Consider the following 21299-nt stretch of genomic DNA (forward strand, 5'->3'; position numbering starts at 1 on the left):
AATGGAACAATCTAAATCTAAAACTTTCAGTATAAACAACAAATATTTATTATATTCAGCTTTCAAGGTATTTTTTCAAATGTTTATAAAATTAAAATATGTTCTAACATAAAATGATTTTGCAATAAACTCACCCGCCCGTAGGGCGGGCCAACCCCTAGTCAAATATATAAATTTAAAGTTTTTAAATATCCACTATAAAAAACGTATGTGGGTATAACGACGATATGGATGAAAGCTGAAATCATCAAAGAAGTTGTAACTCTACAACGAAACATTTTCGTCTCAAAATAGTCGTAAGTTTACGACTAATTTAAGACGACATATAAATGACGTCTTAATATAGTTGTTAATTTACGATATTACGACTAAATTACATCAAAATATTTTGTAACTGAGGAACCCACTAAAATACGAACAAATATAGAAGGTTGGTAAAACGTGTAAAATGTTTGTATGTATATTTGGTTAGAAAATGAGAATTTGTCGTATGTAGTTATTAAGTCATAGTAAATTTTATATTGTACTAAATTCGTTGCAACATTGCCATCTATCAAATTCGAAATTTTCACTATAAATATGCATCTCTTTTCTTATTCTAAATGCAAAAAAAAACGAAAAAAGATTTAAAAATGGTTAATGATGGTAATATCTATGACCTCCGAAGTTGGATTTAAGCACATGAAGATTCTGCGGGAATGGTGACAAATGAACTTTTCAACGGAATAGAGATATTCTTGTACCAGGTTAAAAATACACCTCTCACGTAGGAACGGATAAAATGTTATGTTCATATCATAAGTGCAAGAATACCAAGTTTGCTCGCAGTGAAACAGTTTGCAAACATTTAGTAAATCGTGGATTTACCCTATATTACTACATTTGATTTCATTATAGAGAAGATGATAGTACGAATGAAATTAGTAGTAATAGTCACTTTGAAAATGTTGGTAATATGAAAAAACTGAGTCATTTGCATTATGATAGCTACCTTCAAGAGGATCAGGAGATAAAACATGATAGAATGCATGATATGGTTACATATGCATTCAACGAAACAACTTCAAAAATTGCTGCGGAAGTAGAAAATATAGAAGAACCTAACTTAAATGGAAAAAGGTTTATAAAATGTTAATCGCCTCAGTCAATTTATGAAGATTGTAGAGAAGGTCATTCTTTAAGTTCTTAGTGTAAATCACTTTTCCAAAATTTCATTCTATAAAACATTAGTTTAACTATAAGCAATGTCAGTTTGTAGTGACACTGATCGAACATATGTAAATTTGATTTACAAAATAGTTAAATGCACGGCTCTCACCCAAGTTCACCCATCTGACTGCAAATTAATGAATACAACAATGTCATTTTCATTTAGATTTTGAATATTATATTAAACTTTGGTATAACATATAAATTATTTTGGTTTTATTATATCTCCATTCATTTTGGGGAATATTAGTGTTCATTTTCATTGTCATATTCAGTATTTATTATTTTTATTCCATTGTATTTATCTTTACAAGTGATCATTTTTTTTGAAGCACATCTTTACAAGTGATCTACTTTATTTATTTATGGATCTAATCTAAGTTTATATAATTCATAAGTTATTTGTGCTTTTGCATTGATCATATATAATTATGCAGGTGTCAAGATAATTGATAAATATCAATATTGTTAACAATACTTTTATTAAGATAAATACATATTTTTATTAAAAATAATATACAAAAATAATAATTAGAATTTTTTCTTACATTCGGTTTTGGATTTAATGATTAGTACGTGTTTAGTATTTACTGGGTGATGGTAAATATTAGGGTTTAGAGTTTGAAGTAATCTAATTATTTAGTAAATCTTATTTAAGAGATTTTTTATTATGTAATATTTTCATAATTTTTTGATTTTTTTTGTTCCTGACAATAATAAACTAAACTAAGAAAATAATCCTCTCTATTCGGAAAGTTAAACCAAAGATGAAGAATCGACATAAAATATAGTTGAAAGAAAAATTTTCACAACTTGTGTCAGTTTTTCCGTCAATGTGTTTTATGTTCTTAAGATATGTTTGATTTTAAAAGGAGGGAAAAAAGTCTTACTGCGTCGAAATTATTCCATATATGTAGAGAAGGGTAGTCATTCTTTAGGTGTCGACACCATCTTCACCAATTGAAAATAGTATGTTACAAAAATTACATGTGAGAACTTGAGGGTCTTCTTACATTCCATATCCTAAATTAGAATTTCATATTCAGCATGTAAGGTGATAGAATTCGTCGGAGATACATCCCTCCCATCATCGTGTCATCAGATCCTATGGTTCTGCAGAATCAGCCCTGACCTGTGAACATGTTTTTCTCCCGCCATGCACCATTTACATAGCAAATTCTGGTACCCAGAGATTGTCATTTGAACGCTGGCTAGATCTTCGGGAGATTATCCTTTACTGAAATTTGCGCTTCATCCCGCAATGTCCCTTCTACCTCAGCTATACACATAATTTCCTAGGGATTTTCATTTTTATTCTTATAAATCTTATCATTATGATTCTTCCAAATGTATATACCGCAGTATCCATGGGAAGTAGCTAAAGTCATATTCCTTTAAAGAGTCTCCAAAATAATAATCCTAACTAGTAAAGACCGAAGAAAAGGGTAAAATTCTCGGGTGAGAAGAGATCCGTGAGAGTGTCCAGGTTTGGAGTGCTAATTGACATTCAAAAAGAACATGAAAAGAACATGATGAATGTTCTCCTCCTCTGCCCCCAAAAATACTACACCTTAAATCACACTAGATCCCTCGTGTCCTGAGATTCTTCGAAAATAGTATAGTACCAGATACCACTTTACCATACAAAGTGTTTTAGTTTTGGGGGACACTTCAGTTTCCATGAAAATACCAAAAGGGTTTGGTGTCTGGTCTATAATATATCATCATAGGCCCCTTATCCCGCCATAAGTATTCTGTTTTATAACTTGATTTAAATGTATATTTACCAAAACTCTGTAAACATCTAACCATATGTATTTGGTCTATAATTCCTACTAATCGTCAAGTCTTTTATGATCTTTATATTTCCGAGATGTATATATGCATTGAGCAAATTCACATTTCAAGAACAATCAGCCGAGTTAATAAGGTATTTCACCGTTAGAGAATGATTAAGAAACTGATTGTGATTTTTTGGTAATGGTGACATCGGACGAAGAGTGGAGATCCAAAGATTATTCCATACTAAAATGAATTGCCATGTTTCCATTCTTTTGATTAACTTTTTTTTAACAAAAATCTAACTGAACAGATATTTGTCACCTATAAAAAGATGAATAAGATCTCGGATGATCAAAAGGATCAGAATTCCAAAAAAAAAATATTCTTTAAAAAATTTAGAGAACACACAGTCTGGTTTGTCTCAATCGCAAAAACAGTCTGGTTTGTCTCAATCGCAAAAACTTCTTGGCCGATAAGGCTGTATTAAAGTTTTCAAGATCCGTAAAACTCAAATCATCCTCTTCCGTATGTGTACAAACTTTGTTTCATGTATACCAATGGATACATTTATTATTTCCACTACTCATCAACCAAAAATATGCAATAATATTTGTAATTTTTTTGTGTTACTTTTTTACGAAATCTAAAACATGAATTGGCATCGTTGAGACTACTGATTATATTAATACTTCTTCATTTCCTTTTGTAATTTTATCTAACATATTTTCCCTTTCATTTATGGATTTATTTATTAGCTTTTTATTAGGACTGGGCAAAAAATCCGAACCCGAAAAATCGAACCGAACCCGATCCGAAAAAGTAGTACCGAACCCGAACAGAAATTGATTAAATATCTGAACGGGTTCAAAATTTCGGTATTTAAAAAACCGAAACCGAACCCGATCCGAACCGAAGTATTTTGGGTACCCGAATGTATCCGAAATAAATTTATATACTTAAATATATACATTATTTTTATATATAATGTATATTAAAAATATTAAAAATATATAAGATACCTTTAAATTTTCCAAAATACTTGAAAAATATATGCAAATAGTCAAAAGTAAATGTTTAAAATAGCTAAAGTATACTGAAAACACCAAAAATAGTTAAATATCTATTGATTCTTTATTCAAATATTCAAAGAAAACCAATTTATATGTTAAATTAAGGTATTATGACATATATGTTATGATAATTTATATGTAATATATTATTTTTCTTATAGATTTTGAAAATTTAAAATATATAATGAATTTTGAAAATTAAATTTTGAAAATTTAAAGTATATAATGAATTTTGAAAATTTAAAAACATTTTAAATGGGTTATCCGAACCCGAACCGAACCCGCAAAGATCCGAACCGAACCCGAACCGAAATTTAGAAATATCCGAATGGGGCTGAAATCTTTAACCCCGAAAACCCGAAACCCGAATGGACTGAACCGAAACCCGAATGGGTACCCGAACGCCCAGCCCTACTTTTTATGATAAGTCATTTTTAAATTTCAGTTAATAATAAAAATTGATAAAGAAGATAATTGATAAATATTATGTAGATTATTCAATTATCCTAAACATGTATGGACCCATTAAGAGTCGCATTGCGTCTTTAAATCTTTATGTAATATATTTGGCGAAGTCCACTAGAGTGCCAGTAACCATCCTTTAGCCCATGACAATTCTCTATCCAGTAATGGGTGAGTGGGAAGCCTCGGACAAAAACAAAACAGTTTGGTTTAGTAACTGATTTCCATTTATTTATCTATATAAAATAAATTTTTAGATAGAAAATCAATACTGTTTAGTAACATAATCTATTGATATAGGTGTGGTCCAATTATTTTAATATAATTATTAAAATTTCTTATTAATCATTAAAAAAAATGTTATACAAATAAAATTATAAATATAACTAAAAACACAGATTAAAAAAAAAATTTCCTAAAAAATATAAAACAAAGAAAAATATACCCACCCTTTTAAGGGTGGATCTAGATTATTTCTTATATTTCTCAAACCACTACACTATCACACGATTTTTGTAACATTTACTCCTTTTGTAGGGGAGGTTCGACTCACAATGCTATTGTTATAAATTCATCTCTTACTGTATTAGAGGTACTTTCTAATTTTATAGTAATGGCTCCATTTTGACTCTTCATGTGAAAGAGTGATGAAATTTCATTTTCTAACCAGGTAGAACGATGGCTTCTGATGACATTTTTGAAGAAAATTTCTTTTCAATGATTAATAAAACACACAAATTTTATGGAAAGCTTAGTGCAAAGTTGGCAGATGAAGATTAAAATACAGGTTAGTGGCTAAATACACCCAAATTTTTCAACACTTCAATCTTAATTTGCATCATGTTGATTTCTCCATGAATCTTTATCTCCTCTAACTTACTTTTAATAATTATCCTTTAAAAGTTATATGTGTGATAAATATCATTTTAAAATTGATTAAATTAATTTTAATTTGCTAGAAAATGTTAATCGGATGCGGTGATAATTCGATGAAGGAAAACAAGAAACTCACCTTAAAATAGATTTACAAGGTTCCTAACAAACTTGAGAAGCACTACAAACAACAACAACAAAAAATAAAAAAGTGTTGTGATAACTAGAAGACAAAAATGGAGCATAAGAAGCAGTAGTAGAAACGAGGATTCATATATATGCTCACCTCAGGTTAGTTTTTTTTTTTTTAATCTTATAGAAATATTGGATTTGTTTATTGTCCGATTGACATACAATTTTTAATATAACTTTACTAAATTTTGTGAATTTTCTCATAACAAATACTTCAAAATAAATCTACCGTTACCGTTAGAAATGAAGGAAATAAAAGAAAGTAATACAAAAATATACATGAAAAGAACGAAAAGACTACAAGAAATACCGACTCCAGTTATCTACAAAAGCATGTTAGTTTTAGTTGTATTTGTGCAAGAGAAATGCTTTCCCTTAATTTTTACAGTATTTAGTAAACTTTTTATTGTTTTGAAAATAAAAATCAATGTTTTATATTCATTTTTGATTATACTAATGAACTATGTAAACTATTTCAATAATTAAACTTTTTTTAAGAATAACGCTGACAGTTTAACACTTTTGAGGGGGGGCGGGGTTCTGAATGTCGAAAAGTCTCATTCTTTATTAAGTTAATCTTTTTGGGTCAGAGTTAATCTAAAAATATTTTCTAAAGTAGTATAGTACTCCCTCCGTTTCAATTTATTTGTCGTTCTAGACTTCGGCACACAGATTAATAAAACATTTAATTTTGTATATTTACTAGATAAAAATATCATTACCAATACAACTAACCAGATTTCAACCAGTAGAAAAATAGAATAGATTAAAAAGTCAATAAATTTTGCATTGAAATCATAAAACGACACTTATTTTGAAACGAAAATTTTGCTCCAAAACGACATATAATTCGAAACGGAGGGAGTATTACTATATTTTTAAAGCATGGCAGATAGATAATTGTATTTGAGGTTGCCTTTACAGGTAAAAAAACCGCATTCCCTCCCTCTCTGGTTTCAAGGCACTGCCTTTCCTGAGTTTCATGATTTTGATTCCTCTGTCTTTGCCTTTTTTATTGTCCTCTGACTGTCATCACTTTAATAATGTACTAAAGAATAAAAGTATAACTATAAGTTATGGTATATACAAGACATGGACTGCCAAAATTCTCCTTCTTTAAGCAAACCCAATAAAGCTCATGCTATTAGCAATTTAGTAATTTACATACTCCCCCAAATGCAGTCACAAACAGCCTTTTCCTTTCGTCGGTAAATTCAGTTGACTAGAAAGACAATATTAATTATTTGCAGAAATTGTAAACATAGCAATTGTCTTTTTTTTTTCTTTTTTGAAAAAGATAGCAATTGTTCTTTAGTATAAATGTTTTTTTTCTTTTTTTTTATGACTATGTGATTCCAAACCGTAACTCTACAGAGTCTTTTATCCGGACACGTATGTTTATAGGCGGAAATGTGGTTAAGTTGATTCGAACCCAAGACGAACGCTTTAGCTGAAATTCTATTATCATTAGACCAAAAGCTCTTGGTTTTTTAAGATAAATATTTGATGCAAACTGATAAACTTTACAAAGATAGTTTACAGCTTTTTTTTCAACAGACAGTTTACAGTTTACAAATAACAAATATTATTTGATCAGAAAAGGATAACAAATATGCAATGGGCTGTCTCCAAAAGAGAATAATAATAGGTCGATAAACTAGTGATTAATCAAATTCAACACACAGTTTTTGAAAGTCGTAGTAAGTATCTTTTTTTTTGTCACAGTCGTAGTAAGTATCTATTATGGAATTTTTTACTGCAAGCAGCGATCGATGATCTAGATCTTGAAGCAATTTAACAAAATAGTAATTTAGCCTTTATCTAATTACATGATATGTCAAGTCTGGTGGAAATAAATCTTAGCTTGGAATATTGTGGATATTAATCAATTTAACGTATGAAAAAAAGCATTGAGATTGAACTGAAAAAGTTGGTTAAAGGAATCGACATAATGTTTTGCATGAGGAAAGAATATCCATGTGCTTTTAGAATAAGCCCGATCGATCAAAAAGTTCGATCCATCCTTTAACTTTTTTTGTTACTTTTATTTAAATTTAAATGAACTTAATATGGCATACACTGGTGACTGACCTATGTGAACGAGCATCATTTACGTTGTAAAAGGAGAACCAATTTGGAAGAAAATAAACAAAATGTGTTGAGTTTTGTGGAGATTTTGGGAAAGATTTAATAGTTTAAAATACCGATTACGTATTTAATTCTTTTTTTAACAACACGTATTTAATTCATATCGAAGCCAAACAATAAGTATCTATGTCACACAATGACACAAACCGAATAGATTGGAGCCTGGAGGGTTTTTGTTACTCTACAGTCCACAATGTTCAGTAGAATATTCAGAAAACCCTATCAAAAAAAAAAATTCAAGTATATTTTAAAAGTATGTATTAACGCCAATGTGAGTATACTAGTTAGATACATAGTCTTTGTTAATCAGTTTTTATGTAATAAATATTTATTTTCTTTTTTTCTGTCAACCTATTTATTTTCTTATACATTAAATTTATTGAAGGCGTAACACTTTTTCAATTCATAAACTTTGTCATTTAATATAATATAGGAGCATGACATAGATGGGTGCTTGTGATCAGATCTCCACATCAAAATGAAGGAGTACATAAAATGAAGAAGATTTTTATCCAATAATATATTATTTTAAGCAAAAGGATGAGTATATGAGTAGTGTTATATTTGTTGAGAAAATAATATTTACAAATTTATTTTGATGTTAAATTTCTTTATTTGTATTATTCAAAAAAACCTTTATTTGTATCACGGTGATCTCTTAATTTTTGACAATTTTTATTTTATTCACAAACAAACATTGATACCAAAAAAATATTTTAATACTTTTTATTTAGTATGTATATACTGATTAACCTTTTTAGAATATAATTATAAAGAATTAGTTATTAAATATAAATCAGAATTTAATAATTATAATATAATTAAAATAATATAAAATAGTAAAAATATCATTGAAATATATAACTAATACAAAGTTAAAAATAAAACACAAAGTAACTTAACATAACATAACATAACATACAACCATTCTTAACATAAAACAAAGTTAACATAATTTGGAGTAAATTAACTTAATAATCAGATAGGTCATTTCATGATTCAGCTAATCTTGTTAAAATATTGACCGAATAAAGTAGATGTACGAAGAGTTTCTTGACTTTTTTGTTGCGTAACTCTTTTCTGTAAAATATGTGTTTGTTCAGCTTGGACATATGTAGAATATTTGGATCTTAAATAAAAGCTAAATCCTGTTCCCCTCTTTTAGTTCTTTCAAGGCACAATTCCAATATCACTTAAAATAATGGTTAATTATTTAAATAAAAAATGATAAAATTATAAATAATATATTAACACTTACAATTCATCACATGAAATACATTTAAATATTTATTTTTACATTATCTGATGCATGCATAAAATTGTTTTCTCAAATAGTTTGAACTCGAACTTGATGAATCTTATTGAATTTCACTCTAATTTGCATTTATTTCATTCTTGTAGGTTTCTACCACGCGTCAATGTCAGATGTTTAATAAACACTTATGATCATCTTGACACATTTGCATATAAAGTACACATATTAGATTTTTTTTGTCATCGACTTATACTGATTCATGTGGACTCTGTAAACTAAACTAATAGGATCCATGTGCATCGCAAAGAACATTTGTTTTTTAGCACATCGTACTAAGCTATCGGTCTTCAAATTATGTGTGTGAGGGACATGAATGATCTTTGAGCTGTGAAAGTTTTCTTGCAAAGTCTTTATATCTGCCAAATAAGTTACAAATGCAGTCTATTCTTCTGGTTCCGATACCATCTTTACCAATTGAGAACAATCTGTTGCAAACGTGATCCGAAACTGATGCAAATTCCGCATATATTTCATTGTCTAAAATAATGCTTCCACCTCTGAGTAAAGAAGAGAGAGAGAAGCCTTTACATTTCTTACTCCCATCAAACCCGCAAACCTTCAAGAATACTATACCATCACTGACTTGAAAAAAACTCGTTATCCATCTAAGACCCATCCAGAAAACACCAGCGTCATGGAATGGACGGGAGACTCGGTTGTTGTCGATCTGTCACCATTGTTGGTAATGTTTGTGCCTTAGCCCAAAGCTTTGATTATGTTTCCGCAAGTTGAAGAGTATCCCTAGGATCCATATCCAAATTGCTGAAAACCTTATAGTTTTTCCCTTTCCAAATGTACCATAAAATCCATGCGAAATGATGATCTTCCAATTTTGAGAAAACTCTCCAGAATAAATAATCCATATTTGTAAAAAGAGATTCAGTGAGGAAAATTGTTGTGTTAGATGGAATTTGGGATAGTGCCAAAACTTGACACGCTGGAGGACATTCAAAAAATACATGATTAATCGATTCTTCCGGAGCGCCGCATCTATCATAATTTATATCTCCTGACAGCTCTCTCGCGTTTAAATTCTTTCTCACGGATATTAGATTTTTCAACGATAAATTTTCACTTCAAAATACTGTGAAGATATATTTTGTCGGAGATATCAGATGTCCTATTACCTATTTCTTCGTATTCTTAATGATGTTGAAAGTCATGAAAACTATTTTCAACAATGAAAGATACAACATGCCGACTTGAATTATCATTTCTTCAGAAAATAACAACCGTTTTTTGATGCTAGCTAGTATATGGTGCATATGCTCCAGACGAGTACATTAAGATAGACGAGTTAACATCAATAGAGAGTATAAAAAAATTGTCGGCCATAGTAGAGATATTTTCAGAATAATACTTACGATCTCTTACACCAAATCATGTTTACATGCTTGTCTACATTAGCGAGAAACTAGGTTTTCCAGAAATGCTAAAAACTTAAATTGCATTCATTATAAATAGAAAAATTGTTCACATTTTTGGGCTAAACAATATGCAGACCATAGAGGATCATCAACTATTATTTTTGAAGCTGAACACCAATAATAACATTAATGTATTAGGAATTTTGTTATCTTTTCTCCAGTTATGTTCAAGGTATTGTTCATCTTACTTTGTATATCATTCAAAGAAAAAATATAATGTATGAGTTATTTGGCTGATTAAATATATACAAAATGATCTACCACTGTACAAACTATCTCTTTAAAATAAATATTTTTCTATATAACAAGAAGTATATAGAAAAGATGTGGAACATGTTTTTGATGTTTTTTTTAACTTAAAAGGATTAAATCCGGGTCAATGATGACACAAGCCTAACCTCCGGGTGGAGGTATAGCCCACGGATAGATCTTTTCCTGGGCATTCAAATGAGCCGAAAGCAATGGGCTCATATCCGTGTGGCCAGTGGAAATCGAACCCATGACCGTATTGATGACAAAGCTCTCTCAAGTACCACTAGGCTAACCCCGCTGGTTTTTAGAATCATGTTTTTGATGTTTTCGAATCATGTTTCCTATTATAGTTGCGTATTTGATCTATTTACATAATATAAACAGTAAATAGTTCTTTTTTACTAAATAAACAGTAAATAGAATTTATGTAATTTTAATAATTGATTAAATAGTAATAAATAGTATATAATAGTGTGAACAATTAGCATAAAATCATCAAAATAACTGTTTCTAGTAGCAAAATCATGACACTGCAAAAACAGTATTATATGCTTTTCATAAAATTTTGGAAGCTATAAAAAGTGACCCTGGGATGAAAACTATATATAGAATTGTATTTCTTTTATTTTGTTTATTAAGTTATAAACCAAATAATACGTACGAAGAAAATACCAACTTAGAGCATCTCTAACTCTTCTCTATATTTGCATATATAATAGCATTTAAAATCAAAACTACTCCAATCTTATTTTATTTTTTTCTTCTAAAATAGAGATTACTATATTTTTCTCTATTTATAGAGAAAAAAATAGTATTTTCTATATTTTAATATATATTTGAAAATTTTTATTTTAGAAAAATACATTATGATTATAGAGAAAAAAATAGTATTTTCTATATTTTAATATATATTTGAAAATCTTTATTTTAGAAAAATACATTATATCAAATCATATTTCTATTATAGAGTTAAAAAAAAATATAGAAAATACATTATAGATAGTTTTAGAGAGTATAAAGTTTAAAGTATTAAAACAACATATTATATAAAATATATTGTTTTAACCTTTCTCCATAGCTAATTAAAAATGTTATACCTCCTTTTTTTGCAACAAAAATGTTATACCCCTAAGTGTTATGATAAAGGCATTTCTGTAATATGAAAGAGAAAGACTCAAGGGAATAGATAGGGCTAGGGTATTTCTTCGAAGCCCAAAAATATAAAGAAAAGAGAAGCTAGAAAACATTTTGTTCAAAGTAGTAATGATAGTTGTCCTCCCCTACCTCTGACTTCTATTCATCCCTCATCATCATTACAGCCTCACTTCTCTCTCTCTCTACCTCCACTTTAGTTCCCCACATCATGATGTTAATGATGATGATTCGTCATCTTCATCTTCGTCGTCTTCTTCTCCTTCTTCTTTCTCTTCACCTCCCAAGTCCCAATACCAAAGAAGAAGACATAATCACACAAACCCAAGATCAAGAATCCCAAGAAAAAGAAGAAGTTGTTGATTATCATCATCATCAAGATTTTAAGATTAGGGTTTGCCTCATCTCTCTCTACTTTTTCATATAGATCGATTCTTGATCATCATCATATGTCACCATCTACGTGTGCGTACGAGATCCGAAAGGGGAATCAAGCGTCTCGGTCCGATCCTTCGCTGTGTTAAAGCGATCTTCATCTCGAATATCATCCCAGTGTGTCTTTGCTACCTCTCTCTTTTCTTTATGTGTGCCTTTTTATTTTGACTACCTTTTGTTTTTTTGTGGGTTAAAGACTACCTTTTGTTCTTCTATTTGCTTCTTTTCCTTCGTTAGATTTCTCTCTTTTCCATGGTGTTTTCGTTTGGCTTATTTAGATTTATAAAGCTACATGTATCACTATGTCCTTTTTCAAATTCTGTTTAAAGAAATTAAACAACATATTATATGATGGTTATTTACACTGTGGGAAAGCTTCTCAGTTCACATATAATCAATGGCTCGAATCAATGAAATAGAGCACAAGGTAAGAAGTTATAGACTGTATATGATATACGGTCAACAACGATGTATGTATATATATAATATGTGTGTATGTGTGTGTATATGCTGAATTTGTTCATGAGGTGTGTTGTCAAGTGTCAGCTAATGATGCGTGTAAACACAATAACCATGGTAGATGACATTTCATCAATTCTAAAGCATGAAACTATTCATCAAAAATCTATTTTACAATTAATCAACAACTTTTGTTTGGAAAAGTAATTTGAACTCAAAATTACATATAGCTTTAAGAAATCATCGTGTTGCAAACCACTTCTTGATATATCTGCATAATATATATAGTAGATCGTTGCTTATTAATTTATACAAATGATAGTGTCGCTTTGGTTGGTCAAAGAAAGTTATGATAGCTAGTGTGACGAACAAATCTATACGTACATGAAAGCATTACATATATTTTATGATTTTATCGAACATATATTTAGGGCCATATCTTTTTCAAAAAAAAAAACATATTTATGGAGAACATGGACATAAGCAATTTCATGATTTTTCTCGAGACAGCATTTATTGCTCAAATCTAATTTGTTTCTGTCGGTTTCTGTCGTTGCACCAAACCGAACGTACATTTTCTGTTTTTGTCTTCGATCCTTTCTCCAAGATATATCGATAGATAGTCACTTGTTACAGAGTTGTTAAAAAAAAAGTCACTTGTTTTACAGCTTCTGCTTAAATAAATTTTAACAAGTAGGATAATCACTTTGGGTTTCGGATTTAGAAGAATCAAATATGGAAGAGAATAAGTAATGTAGGCAAAAAAAAGGTAAGAAAATAACTAATTGTGGCATTGAGATTGAGTTGAGAGTTTGGATGATTATACAGCTGGTTATCAATTGTGGATTATTGACGACACACGAAAAACGGTTGATTATGTATATATCGATAGTACCTTAAAAATAATTATCAAATTTTGTTAAATGAATAGCATTTTGACGTGTCTCGCCGGGTTATCAATAAACAAAGATCTCAAAGAACTTCAAAAGTGAATCTTTTCATTTCGCACAAATACCAAAAGAATGAGTTTTTTAACTTAGAGGAGTGGAAATGCCTCGCTCATCTTTAAAGAAAAAACGGAGCGTTTTACGCAGATATATCTTCTTTTCGACTTATAAACTAGGGTGACTGCTTTCGTGAACATTTGTGATTCTTCTTCGGAACATATTAATGCTAATAACTCTTGAAGCTTGTCTATTGTAATATCTTCAAAATCTCTCCATGTTTATATTGCATGATCAACTCTTTATTTTTTTGGCCAAACCTTTCGTTACATTAAAACTAGAAACAGAGTCACTCACTCCATGAAAAGGAGGATTGTGCTAACATAAGAAGAGCCGCCTTAGCAAGGCCATCAGCAACAGAGTTTTCTAGATGAGGAATAAAACGAAAAGAGATGGGGTTGAAGAGGCTACTCAACCAACCTGCAGATGTCCCGAAAAATGCCTTTGATAGAGGTTTGAGAGGAAGATCCCCATCAGGAGTTGAACGAGGCTTTTTGAGTCTGAAAAACAGACCAAGTCTCTTTAAACGATATTTACAGCATTTGATACTGCTCTTAGCGCCAAAGCTTCTGCCACGTTATTTCGTTGGTTGTTTTCAAAGCCACGAGTTTTTTTTAAAAGGTCAAAGCCACGATTTTGCTACGTTAATTTTGTGGCTATATTATTTTCTTTGTATAATCTAAACTTTAAATTCCAAATTTTAATTTACATACCCTAAATTACGAAATAAATCTCCAAAAGTAATTTTTTCGAACTTTAAAATCCAAAGATAGAGACTGAACAAAGATTTTATTTGGTAACGACTTGGACATGTATAATCTCTCAAGCAATGACCATATTGATGTTGCAGTTGTATAATGCTTGATCCTACGCAGCAATGCCTGATTGCTGAAAGATTATTATGTCCAAATCGTTGAATCGCTCTACCTCGGAACGCCGAGCTCGCCATAAGATCCAGTAACAATAATTAGAAATAACCATTGCTCTGATACCATTTGTTACACGTAGAGAAGATTGTTATCTCTCTCACCATTTGATTTGAGCAAGAAAGAAAAAGAGCAACAACAACACATAAGTTTTGTTTACCCAATGTTATTCTACCATGTATAGAGACTAGTCAATGGTCCAGCAAATCCACTAGGTCAAGATTTGAGCTCTTGAATCAAGATGCTCCAGGAAGACGACGACTCACACGCACAACTATCTGTTTTTCTGTTACAACTAACTACTCTGCTTTTATTTTTCTGTTACAGCTAGTTAGTTGTTACAACTAACTACTCTGCAGGTGAGTCAGTATATCTCTGATGAACCATGGGGATGGTATAAAGCTCCTTCCAAGCTCTGAGATGAACACTATACTTCCTCATACTAACGAGTGATCACCAATAATATAAAACAAAGAGATCCTTATGGAAACCTAAGTTTTCACTTTGAGATGATTCCTCAAAAATTAAAAATGGGATTATATAAGTTGTTACATACAACTGGCATCGGAAGCAAGTAAAAGATGGTTTCTACACAGCCTACAGTGACTACAAAAGCACAGAGATCGTGCAATCTGCATCTTAAAATGTCGGATTCCTGCAGTTAAAATTGTGTGGAGAAACTAAACCCACATTGGTCAAAACGATGGTAAGAGAAGATTAAGAATATCTCTAACGGGGTTGTGATGTATCTGGTAATGGATTCTTCTGTGTGACTTCGCTGTACCATGACTTCCAAGCGTCCATGTAATGCGCAAAGAGGTCTTTCAAAACTGAAATTTTATTCATCTAACAACTTTTTAATATGTTTGTTTTGATAGCAAAATCTTCTCAAACATCAAATGGATGTGAGTGTTAGTTATATGTTACCTCGGTTTTGGTAAGAAGGACGGTAATCCGAAACCAGATTCTCAACATCAAAAGCTCTCTTGGAGTTGTCCTCCAAATGAGCGGTTGGATATGTACCACCAGTGGCTGGTGCAAAAGGACCAAACTCGTAACCTCTTGATTCATGGGCATCATCAGAGCTTTGATTATAAGAACTATCTGCTATTGCGTGTTGTTTCATCTTCATCCTCCCCTCGGTAGCATTTTCATGGGTTCTGCTTCTCTTGACAGTGACGTTTGTGATATCAGTTCCAAAAACTCTCTTCTTTGATTCGTCGTGCATCAAATCGCAGCTCAGTGTGGAAGTAGGCTCACCGTTGTATCCTAACCATTTGAAAGCTGGTTTTCTAGAATCCAAGGTGTGAGTCTGTCACCACCAGAGTAAGAATAATTTACATCTATAGATCATTGATGGTTCATGAATCACTGCACCTATAATATAAATTTGAGGTTACCTTCTCAATAAGATTCATTGATGACAAGACATTCGCAATATCATAAAGCCGCCTCACTTTTGCTGCCACAAAGGATGAGATCATTGTGTCAACAAACTCCGTTGATCAGATTATATCTCAAGTGAGAATGCAGAATAAACAAAAGAGTCCAAAAGGTCACAAGATAGAGATGATTACTTCTCATTATTGATGTACTGTGGGCATCTCCAAGCAGTGATTTTGCCGCCTCGTCAAGGGAGATGATCCTAGCCTAAATATTCAACAGAATCTATAACTAACTTGATGAAAACCTCAGACTGATTCTAAAACATGATCACTTACTTGAGAGCAAACAAAGAGCTTGATAAAGTTCTGAGTAAGTAGTCCTAAAGATTTCTCTCGTCGGTTATCTGCCACACATAATCAACCAACCAAATGTCAGGGAATCCACATTATATATATATATATCATGAATCAAATCCTACCTCTTCTTCCACTCACCTAATTGACTTAATCTAACCTAGAATTTAGTAATCCACTGGAAGTAAACTTAAAGAGAGAGAGAGACACACACACACACGCACAGAAAGTTACCTATCTTTGAGGAATCAGAAGATTGGGGAAGAGAGCCAGGTTTGGAGGTATCAGTCTGGCTACTAGAATGAGGCTGAGAACAAGACTCTTCCTCATCATCCTCATCATCAGATACCTGAAAGTTAGATAGCATAATAAGTATACGAAGACAGCAACTCCCAAGACTTAAAAAAAAAAAACAGAGACAAAACCACGCAATCCGAATCCACCTACTTTGACATTCTCGTTGGTATAAAAACGGTGAAAAGTGTCCTTAGCACCTCCTTCTTCCTGCATATCAGGAACACACATTACTACTAATGATCAAGTCCCCTACTATTGTGTAAAGAAAGAAACTCACCTGCAGCTCCTTCAATGCTGCTGGAATCGCAGAAAATCCTCTCCACGTATACTGATTCTTCGCTCTTTTTATTAAAACCTACAAAAAAAAAAGTTTCATCAAGACTCCAATCAGAATTTGAAGAAACTGTGGAAAATGAAAAGAAAAGGAACAAAAATCACTCACCCCAACGCTCTCCAGAACATTGACAATATCATAGATCCTCCGCCTCTCGACACCTGTACACACACACACACAATCAAAATTCAGAGATGCTTACAAAAATTCTGAAACAGAGTAAAGTGGGGGAGAAAAAACCTAATTTTGAGGCGGCGTCATCGAGCCCAATGGTTTCGATTCCATGACGATTGTACAGAGCTAAGAAACTGAAGAGGAAAGACGATTTAGGTAATCAAAAGACGCCAAAACTTTAGAGAGAGAGAGAGAGAGAGAAAGAAATGAACTGACTTGGTGCAGAGAAGGCCCAGAGATTTCTGCTTCCGGCTGTAGGAATGGTGCAGAGAGGAAGAAGATTCCGGCATGGATGACGGTGAAGAGAGCGTCGTTTTGGGGTTTTCCGGCGGCAGATCTGACATTGTTTGGCGGAGACGATGATGGTGTTTGATGATTATTGAGATTTTAAGGGAAATTAGATTTCGAAATAAATTAGGGAGGGAAGATACGTTGAGACTTGAAAACTTGAGCGCCAATTTGAATTTCGTTCTGTTTTTGTTTTGGGGGCCTCCTTCCTCTCTCCCTTCCCAACCACACTCTTCCCCCCTCAAATGTAGTAAAGCTGTTCCCTCCCTCCCCCTTACGGTTCGGTAGTCGGTTCCGGTCTGAATTATCGGTTTTTTGTTTTTTTTTCCGGTTTGGAAAATCTTGTTTTAACGGTTCACAAAAAAAAATTACGAACCTAAAAGTACATTTTGAAATTTACTAATTAAATCTATTTTAGATTTAACTTTTAGAAAGTTGTAAAGCTGCTTTGATTTTGTTCAATGTGCTTGGTTTAAATTTGGATATATATTTTTATATTTGATTTTGGAAAATTAAATCTTTTTGAATTTATGAAGAATTATGCGAGTAGTTAATAGTATGAGATTCAGTCGGTTTAAATGCACATATTTTCTAAAATTAGATTGCAGTAGTTATAGTAACTCTAATTAAATGTCCATAAAAGTATATATATCATGGTAATGCATTTAAATGATTGCACAAAAGTCCCGGTCTATATCTGATTAACTGCATAACCATCATTCTAAAATGTGTAATGATTGGCAAATAAATTTGTTGCTTTGTTTTGTTGTTCTTTAGCTAAATTAAGCTTTTTATATAACAGGTTTGTACATCTATTTTTACATTTCCGTTAATGCAGTTTTACCAAACTAAAAGCTAATGCAATACGACAGAATTGTGAATATATATCAAATAAATAAATATACCCACTGAAATCATTTAATCATGTAAAATAAAAAAGTTCTTATTTCTTGGTTTTATTTAATGGGCCTATTTAAAAGCCCAAAGTAGATAATGCACAATCAACGAGCCCAAGAAACACATGTTTTTCTCCCTAATTTTCAAAATGATTGGAGGGAGAGAGAGATTGTTTCAGAAATCTCCGATCGATTCCTTTCTCTTGAACGCTTTTAAGTTAGAGCTTCTGCTATGGTCTCTAAAGAGAGTTGCCGCAACGAGATCCGTGCGGCTATTGAACAGCTCAGCGAACGCTGTCTACACTCCGCCGCAAAATGGTTCCTTTTTTTAAAACCCTAATCTTCATTACTCCCATCGAAATTTGAAATCTCTTCACTTTCCCTTACAATTTGGCTCAATCTGTAAACGATTCCGATGCCAATTGCTGAATTCTGATTATGGTATCGAATAATTCGACATGGGACTGTTCGGGTTTAGGGTTTTGTGTTCTGCTATGACAGCTTAATTTTTGAGCTCGAATGTTTGAAAAATGTCTTCTTTTGATTTTTTTTTTTTTCAATCTCATGTGCCAATTGAGTTAAAAAGTTTCAATTTTTACTACTCACTCAGACACGTTAGTTCTTTTTTTTTCCACCGTTTCAGGGCAGGAGAGCAGCTTGTGGGGATAGAGCAAGACCCGTCCAACTTCACACCTTCGAACACCAGGTTCCAGCGAGGAAGCTCTAGCATCCGTAGAAGGTTTAGCACCCATGAATCTATCTCAACACCACAGCCTTCCGTTGGCTTCTCCCATGCAGCCACTCCTCTCCCGGAGGAAGATGAAGTGACTGATTGTGATCTTTACTATTTAGCAAAGTCTTACTTCAATTGTCGAGAGTACAGAAGGGCTTCCCATGTGCTTCGTGACCAGATGAGCAAGAAGTCTGTCTTCTTGCGCTGCTATGCTCTTTATCTGGTATGTTTCTCCTTTTCAGTCTCTCTTCCTTCTGATTTAGCTGTAGAGCTTCTATATGAGAACTTAAATGAAGTGATGGAATGAGTTTTTTTAGACGCTGGCTCCAATGTCAAACTAGTCACATATAATTTATATGAATATTAGTCTTAGGGTATGCAACTGATTCAGTAAAGAACTTAGTTGGAAGTTGCTCATCATGTATAAAAATAACAATTTGCAAATGGTTATGGACTTATTTTACTCCACACCTATCTTCATTGGAACTAATGTTACTGTATAACAATGGCGTTCACTTTGCTATCGTTTCCATGAAGGCTGGAGAAAAACGGAAAGAGGAAGAAATGATAGAACTTGAAGGCTCCTTGGGTAAGAGTGATGCCATAAACCGTGAACTGGTATCTCTGGAGAGGGAACTATCAGCCCTGAAGAGGACCGGAGCAATTGACTCTTTTGGACTGTACTTGTACGGTGTGGTTCTTAAAGAAAAAGGGAATGAAACTCTTGCCCGTGCCAGCCTCGTGGAGTCTGTGAACAGCTATCCATGGAACTGGAATGCCTGGTCAGAGCTTCAGTCTCTCTGTACTTCGATCGAAATCTTGAACAGCCTCAATCTAAGCAATCACTGGATGAAGGAGTTTTTCCTTGCCAGTGCTTATCAAGAGCTCAGAATGCACACCGAGTCCTTGGCCAAGTACGAATATCTGCAAGGTATCTTCAGTTTTAGCAATTACATACAAGCTCAAACTGCAAAAGCTCAGTACAGTCTTAGGGAGTTTGACCAGGTTGAGATCATCTTTGAAGGCCTTCTGAGAAACGATCCCTATCGTGTGGAAGATATGGACTTGTATTCCAACGTTCTGTACGCGAAAGAAGCATGTGCTGCGCTGAGTTACCTTGCTCACAAGGTGTTTTTAACTGATAAGTACAGACCTGAGTCCTGCTGCATCATTGGCAATTACTACAGTTTAAAGGGGCAGCATGAGAAAGCAGTGATGTACTTCCGGAGAGCTTTGAAACTGAACAAGAAGTTCTTGTCTGCGTGGACTCTCATGGGCCATGAATATGTTGAGATGAAGAACACTCCTGCAGCCATCGATGCATATCGACGAGCTGTTGATATAAACCCATGTGATTACCGAGCTTGGTATGGGTTAGGACAAGCGTACGAGATGTCGGGGATGCCTTTCTATGCGCTTCACTATTTCCGCAAATCCATATTCTTTCTTCCGAACGATTCTCGGTTGTGGATAGCCATGGCGAAATGCTACCAGACCGAACAGATTTACATGCTTGAAGAAGCCATCAAGTGCTACAAAAGAGCTGTGAACTGTACTGACACGGAAGGAATAGCTCTGAACCAGCTGGCGAAGCTTCATCAGAAGCTCGGACGTGAGGAAGAAGCTGCGGTTTACTTCGAGAAGGATTTAGAGAGAATGGATGGGGAAGGATTAGAAGGACCAAACATGTTGGAGGCCTTGGTTTTCCTGGCTACGCATTTCAAAACTCACAAGAAGTTTGAAGAAGCAGAAGTGTATTGCACCCGTATCCTCGACTACAGTGGCCCTGTAAGTTTGTTACTTTGCTCCAACTGTTAACACTTAAGTTTACAAGAATAGTTAGTGTGACGAGATTGCATTCATGTTTTTTTCAGGAGAAAGAAAAGGCCAAGAGTTTACTGAGAGGGATCAGAATGGAGAAAACAGGTTTTCCTTCAATGGATATGGAGCATTTTCCTCTTTAGTTGTATTGTAACCTATAATCAAATGCTCTTTGAGAGAGAATGTCTTCCATCAGGATTTTGTAATGTTTTGTACACCATTAGCTATCTTTGCATCTGTCTTATCAACAGCGGATTCTGGTTGTTTATGACCTCATTTACAGATAATAATAGATTTCAGCAAGATGATGA

The 21299-nt window shown here is 32.8% G+C and overlaps 2 protein-coding genes across 4 annotated transcripts; one reads left to right on the forward strand and one right to left on the reverse strand.

Moving 5' to 3' along the window:
• Window positions 1-15149: 15149 nt before the first annotated feature.
• On the reverse strand, window positions 15150-17771 carry LOC108812268 (E2F transcription factor-like E2FE). Of its 2 annotated transcripts, none has more exons than XM_018584475.2 (11): window positions 17467-17771; window positions 17317-17384; window positions 17185-17237; window positions 17020-17097; window positions 16893-16949; window positions 16680-16794; window positions 16428-16495; window positions 16284-16356; window positions 16107-16168; window positions 15634-16018; window positions 15150-15536 (listed from the first exon to the last, which is right to left on the reverse strand). In XM_018584475.2, exons 1-11 carry the CDS (start codon window positions 17592-17594, stop codon window positions 15436-15438), a joined length of 1188 nt encoding a protein of 395 aa, XP_018439977.1. In that variant the 5' UTR covers window positions 17595-17771; the 3' UTR covers window positions 15150-15435. The 2 variants fall into 2 exon arrangements, with proteins under 2 accessions (XP_018439977.1, XP_018439978.1); XM_018584476.2 differs by having other exon boundaries at window positions 15150-15552.
• Window positions 17772-18592: 821 nt separating this feature from the next.
• Window positions 18593-21291, forward strand: LOC108812267 (anaphase-promoting complex subunit 8). 2 transcript variants are annotated; one of them, XM_018584474.2, is made up of 5 exons: window positions 18593-18752; window positions 19078-19390; window positions 19705-20955; window positions 21042-21123; window positions 21157-21291. In XM_018584474.2, exons 1-5 carry the CDS (start codon window positions 18667-18669, stop codon window positions 21162-21164), a joined length of 1740 nt encoding a protein of 579 aa, XP_018439976.1. In that variant the 5' UTR covers window positions 18593-18666; the 3' UTR covers window positions 21165-21291. The 2 variants fall into 2 exon arrangements, with proteins under 2 accessions (XP_018439976.1, XP_018439975.1); XM_018584473.2 differs by having other exon boundaries at window positions 21042-21291.
• Window positions 21292-21299: the final 8 nt, after the last annotated feature.

This window comes from Raphanus sativus, chromosome 6 (assembly GCF_000801105.2).
Source record: "Raphanus sativus cultivar WK10039 chromosome 6, ASM80110v3, whole genome shotgun sequence".
Classification (NCBI taxonomy): Eukaryota; Viridiplantae; Streptophyta; class Magnoliopsida; order Brassicales; family Brassicaceae; genus Raphanus; species Raphanus sativus.

What these genes read in the sequence shown, in the direction of transcription:
- LOC108812268 (XM_018584475.2), bottom strand. Translation starts at nt 17,594, where the DNA reads ATGTCAGATCTGCCGCCGGAAAACCCCAAAACGACGCTCTCTTCACCG. An exon ending in ATACCAACGAGAATGTCAAA is followed by an intron (nt 16,795 to 16,892) that starts GTAGGTGGATTC and finishes TCTAACTTTCAG; the next exon opens with GTATCTGATGATGAGGATGA. An exon ending in TCCTTCTTACCAAAACCGAG is followed by an intron (nt 15,537 to 15,633) that starts GTAACATATAAC and finishes ATAAAATTTCAG; the next exon opens with TTTTGAAAGACCTCTTTGCG.
- LOC108812267 (XM_018584473.2), top strand. Translation starts at nt 18,667, where the DNA reads ATGGTCTCTAAAGAGAGTTGCCGCAACGAGATCCGTGCGGCTATTGAA. An exon ending in CTACACTCCGCCGCAAAATG is followed by an intron (nt 18,753 to 19,077) that starts GTTCCTTTTTTT and finishes CCACCGTTTCAG; the next exon opens with GGCAGGAGAGCAGCTTGTGG. An exon ending in GCTGCTATGCTCTTTATCTG is followed by an intron (nt 19,391 to 19,704) that starts GTATGTTTCTCC and finishes GTTTCCATGAAG; the next exon opens with GCTGGAGAAAAACGGAAAGA.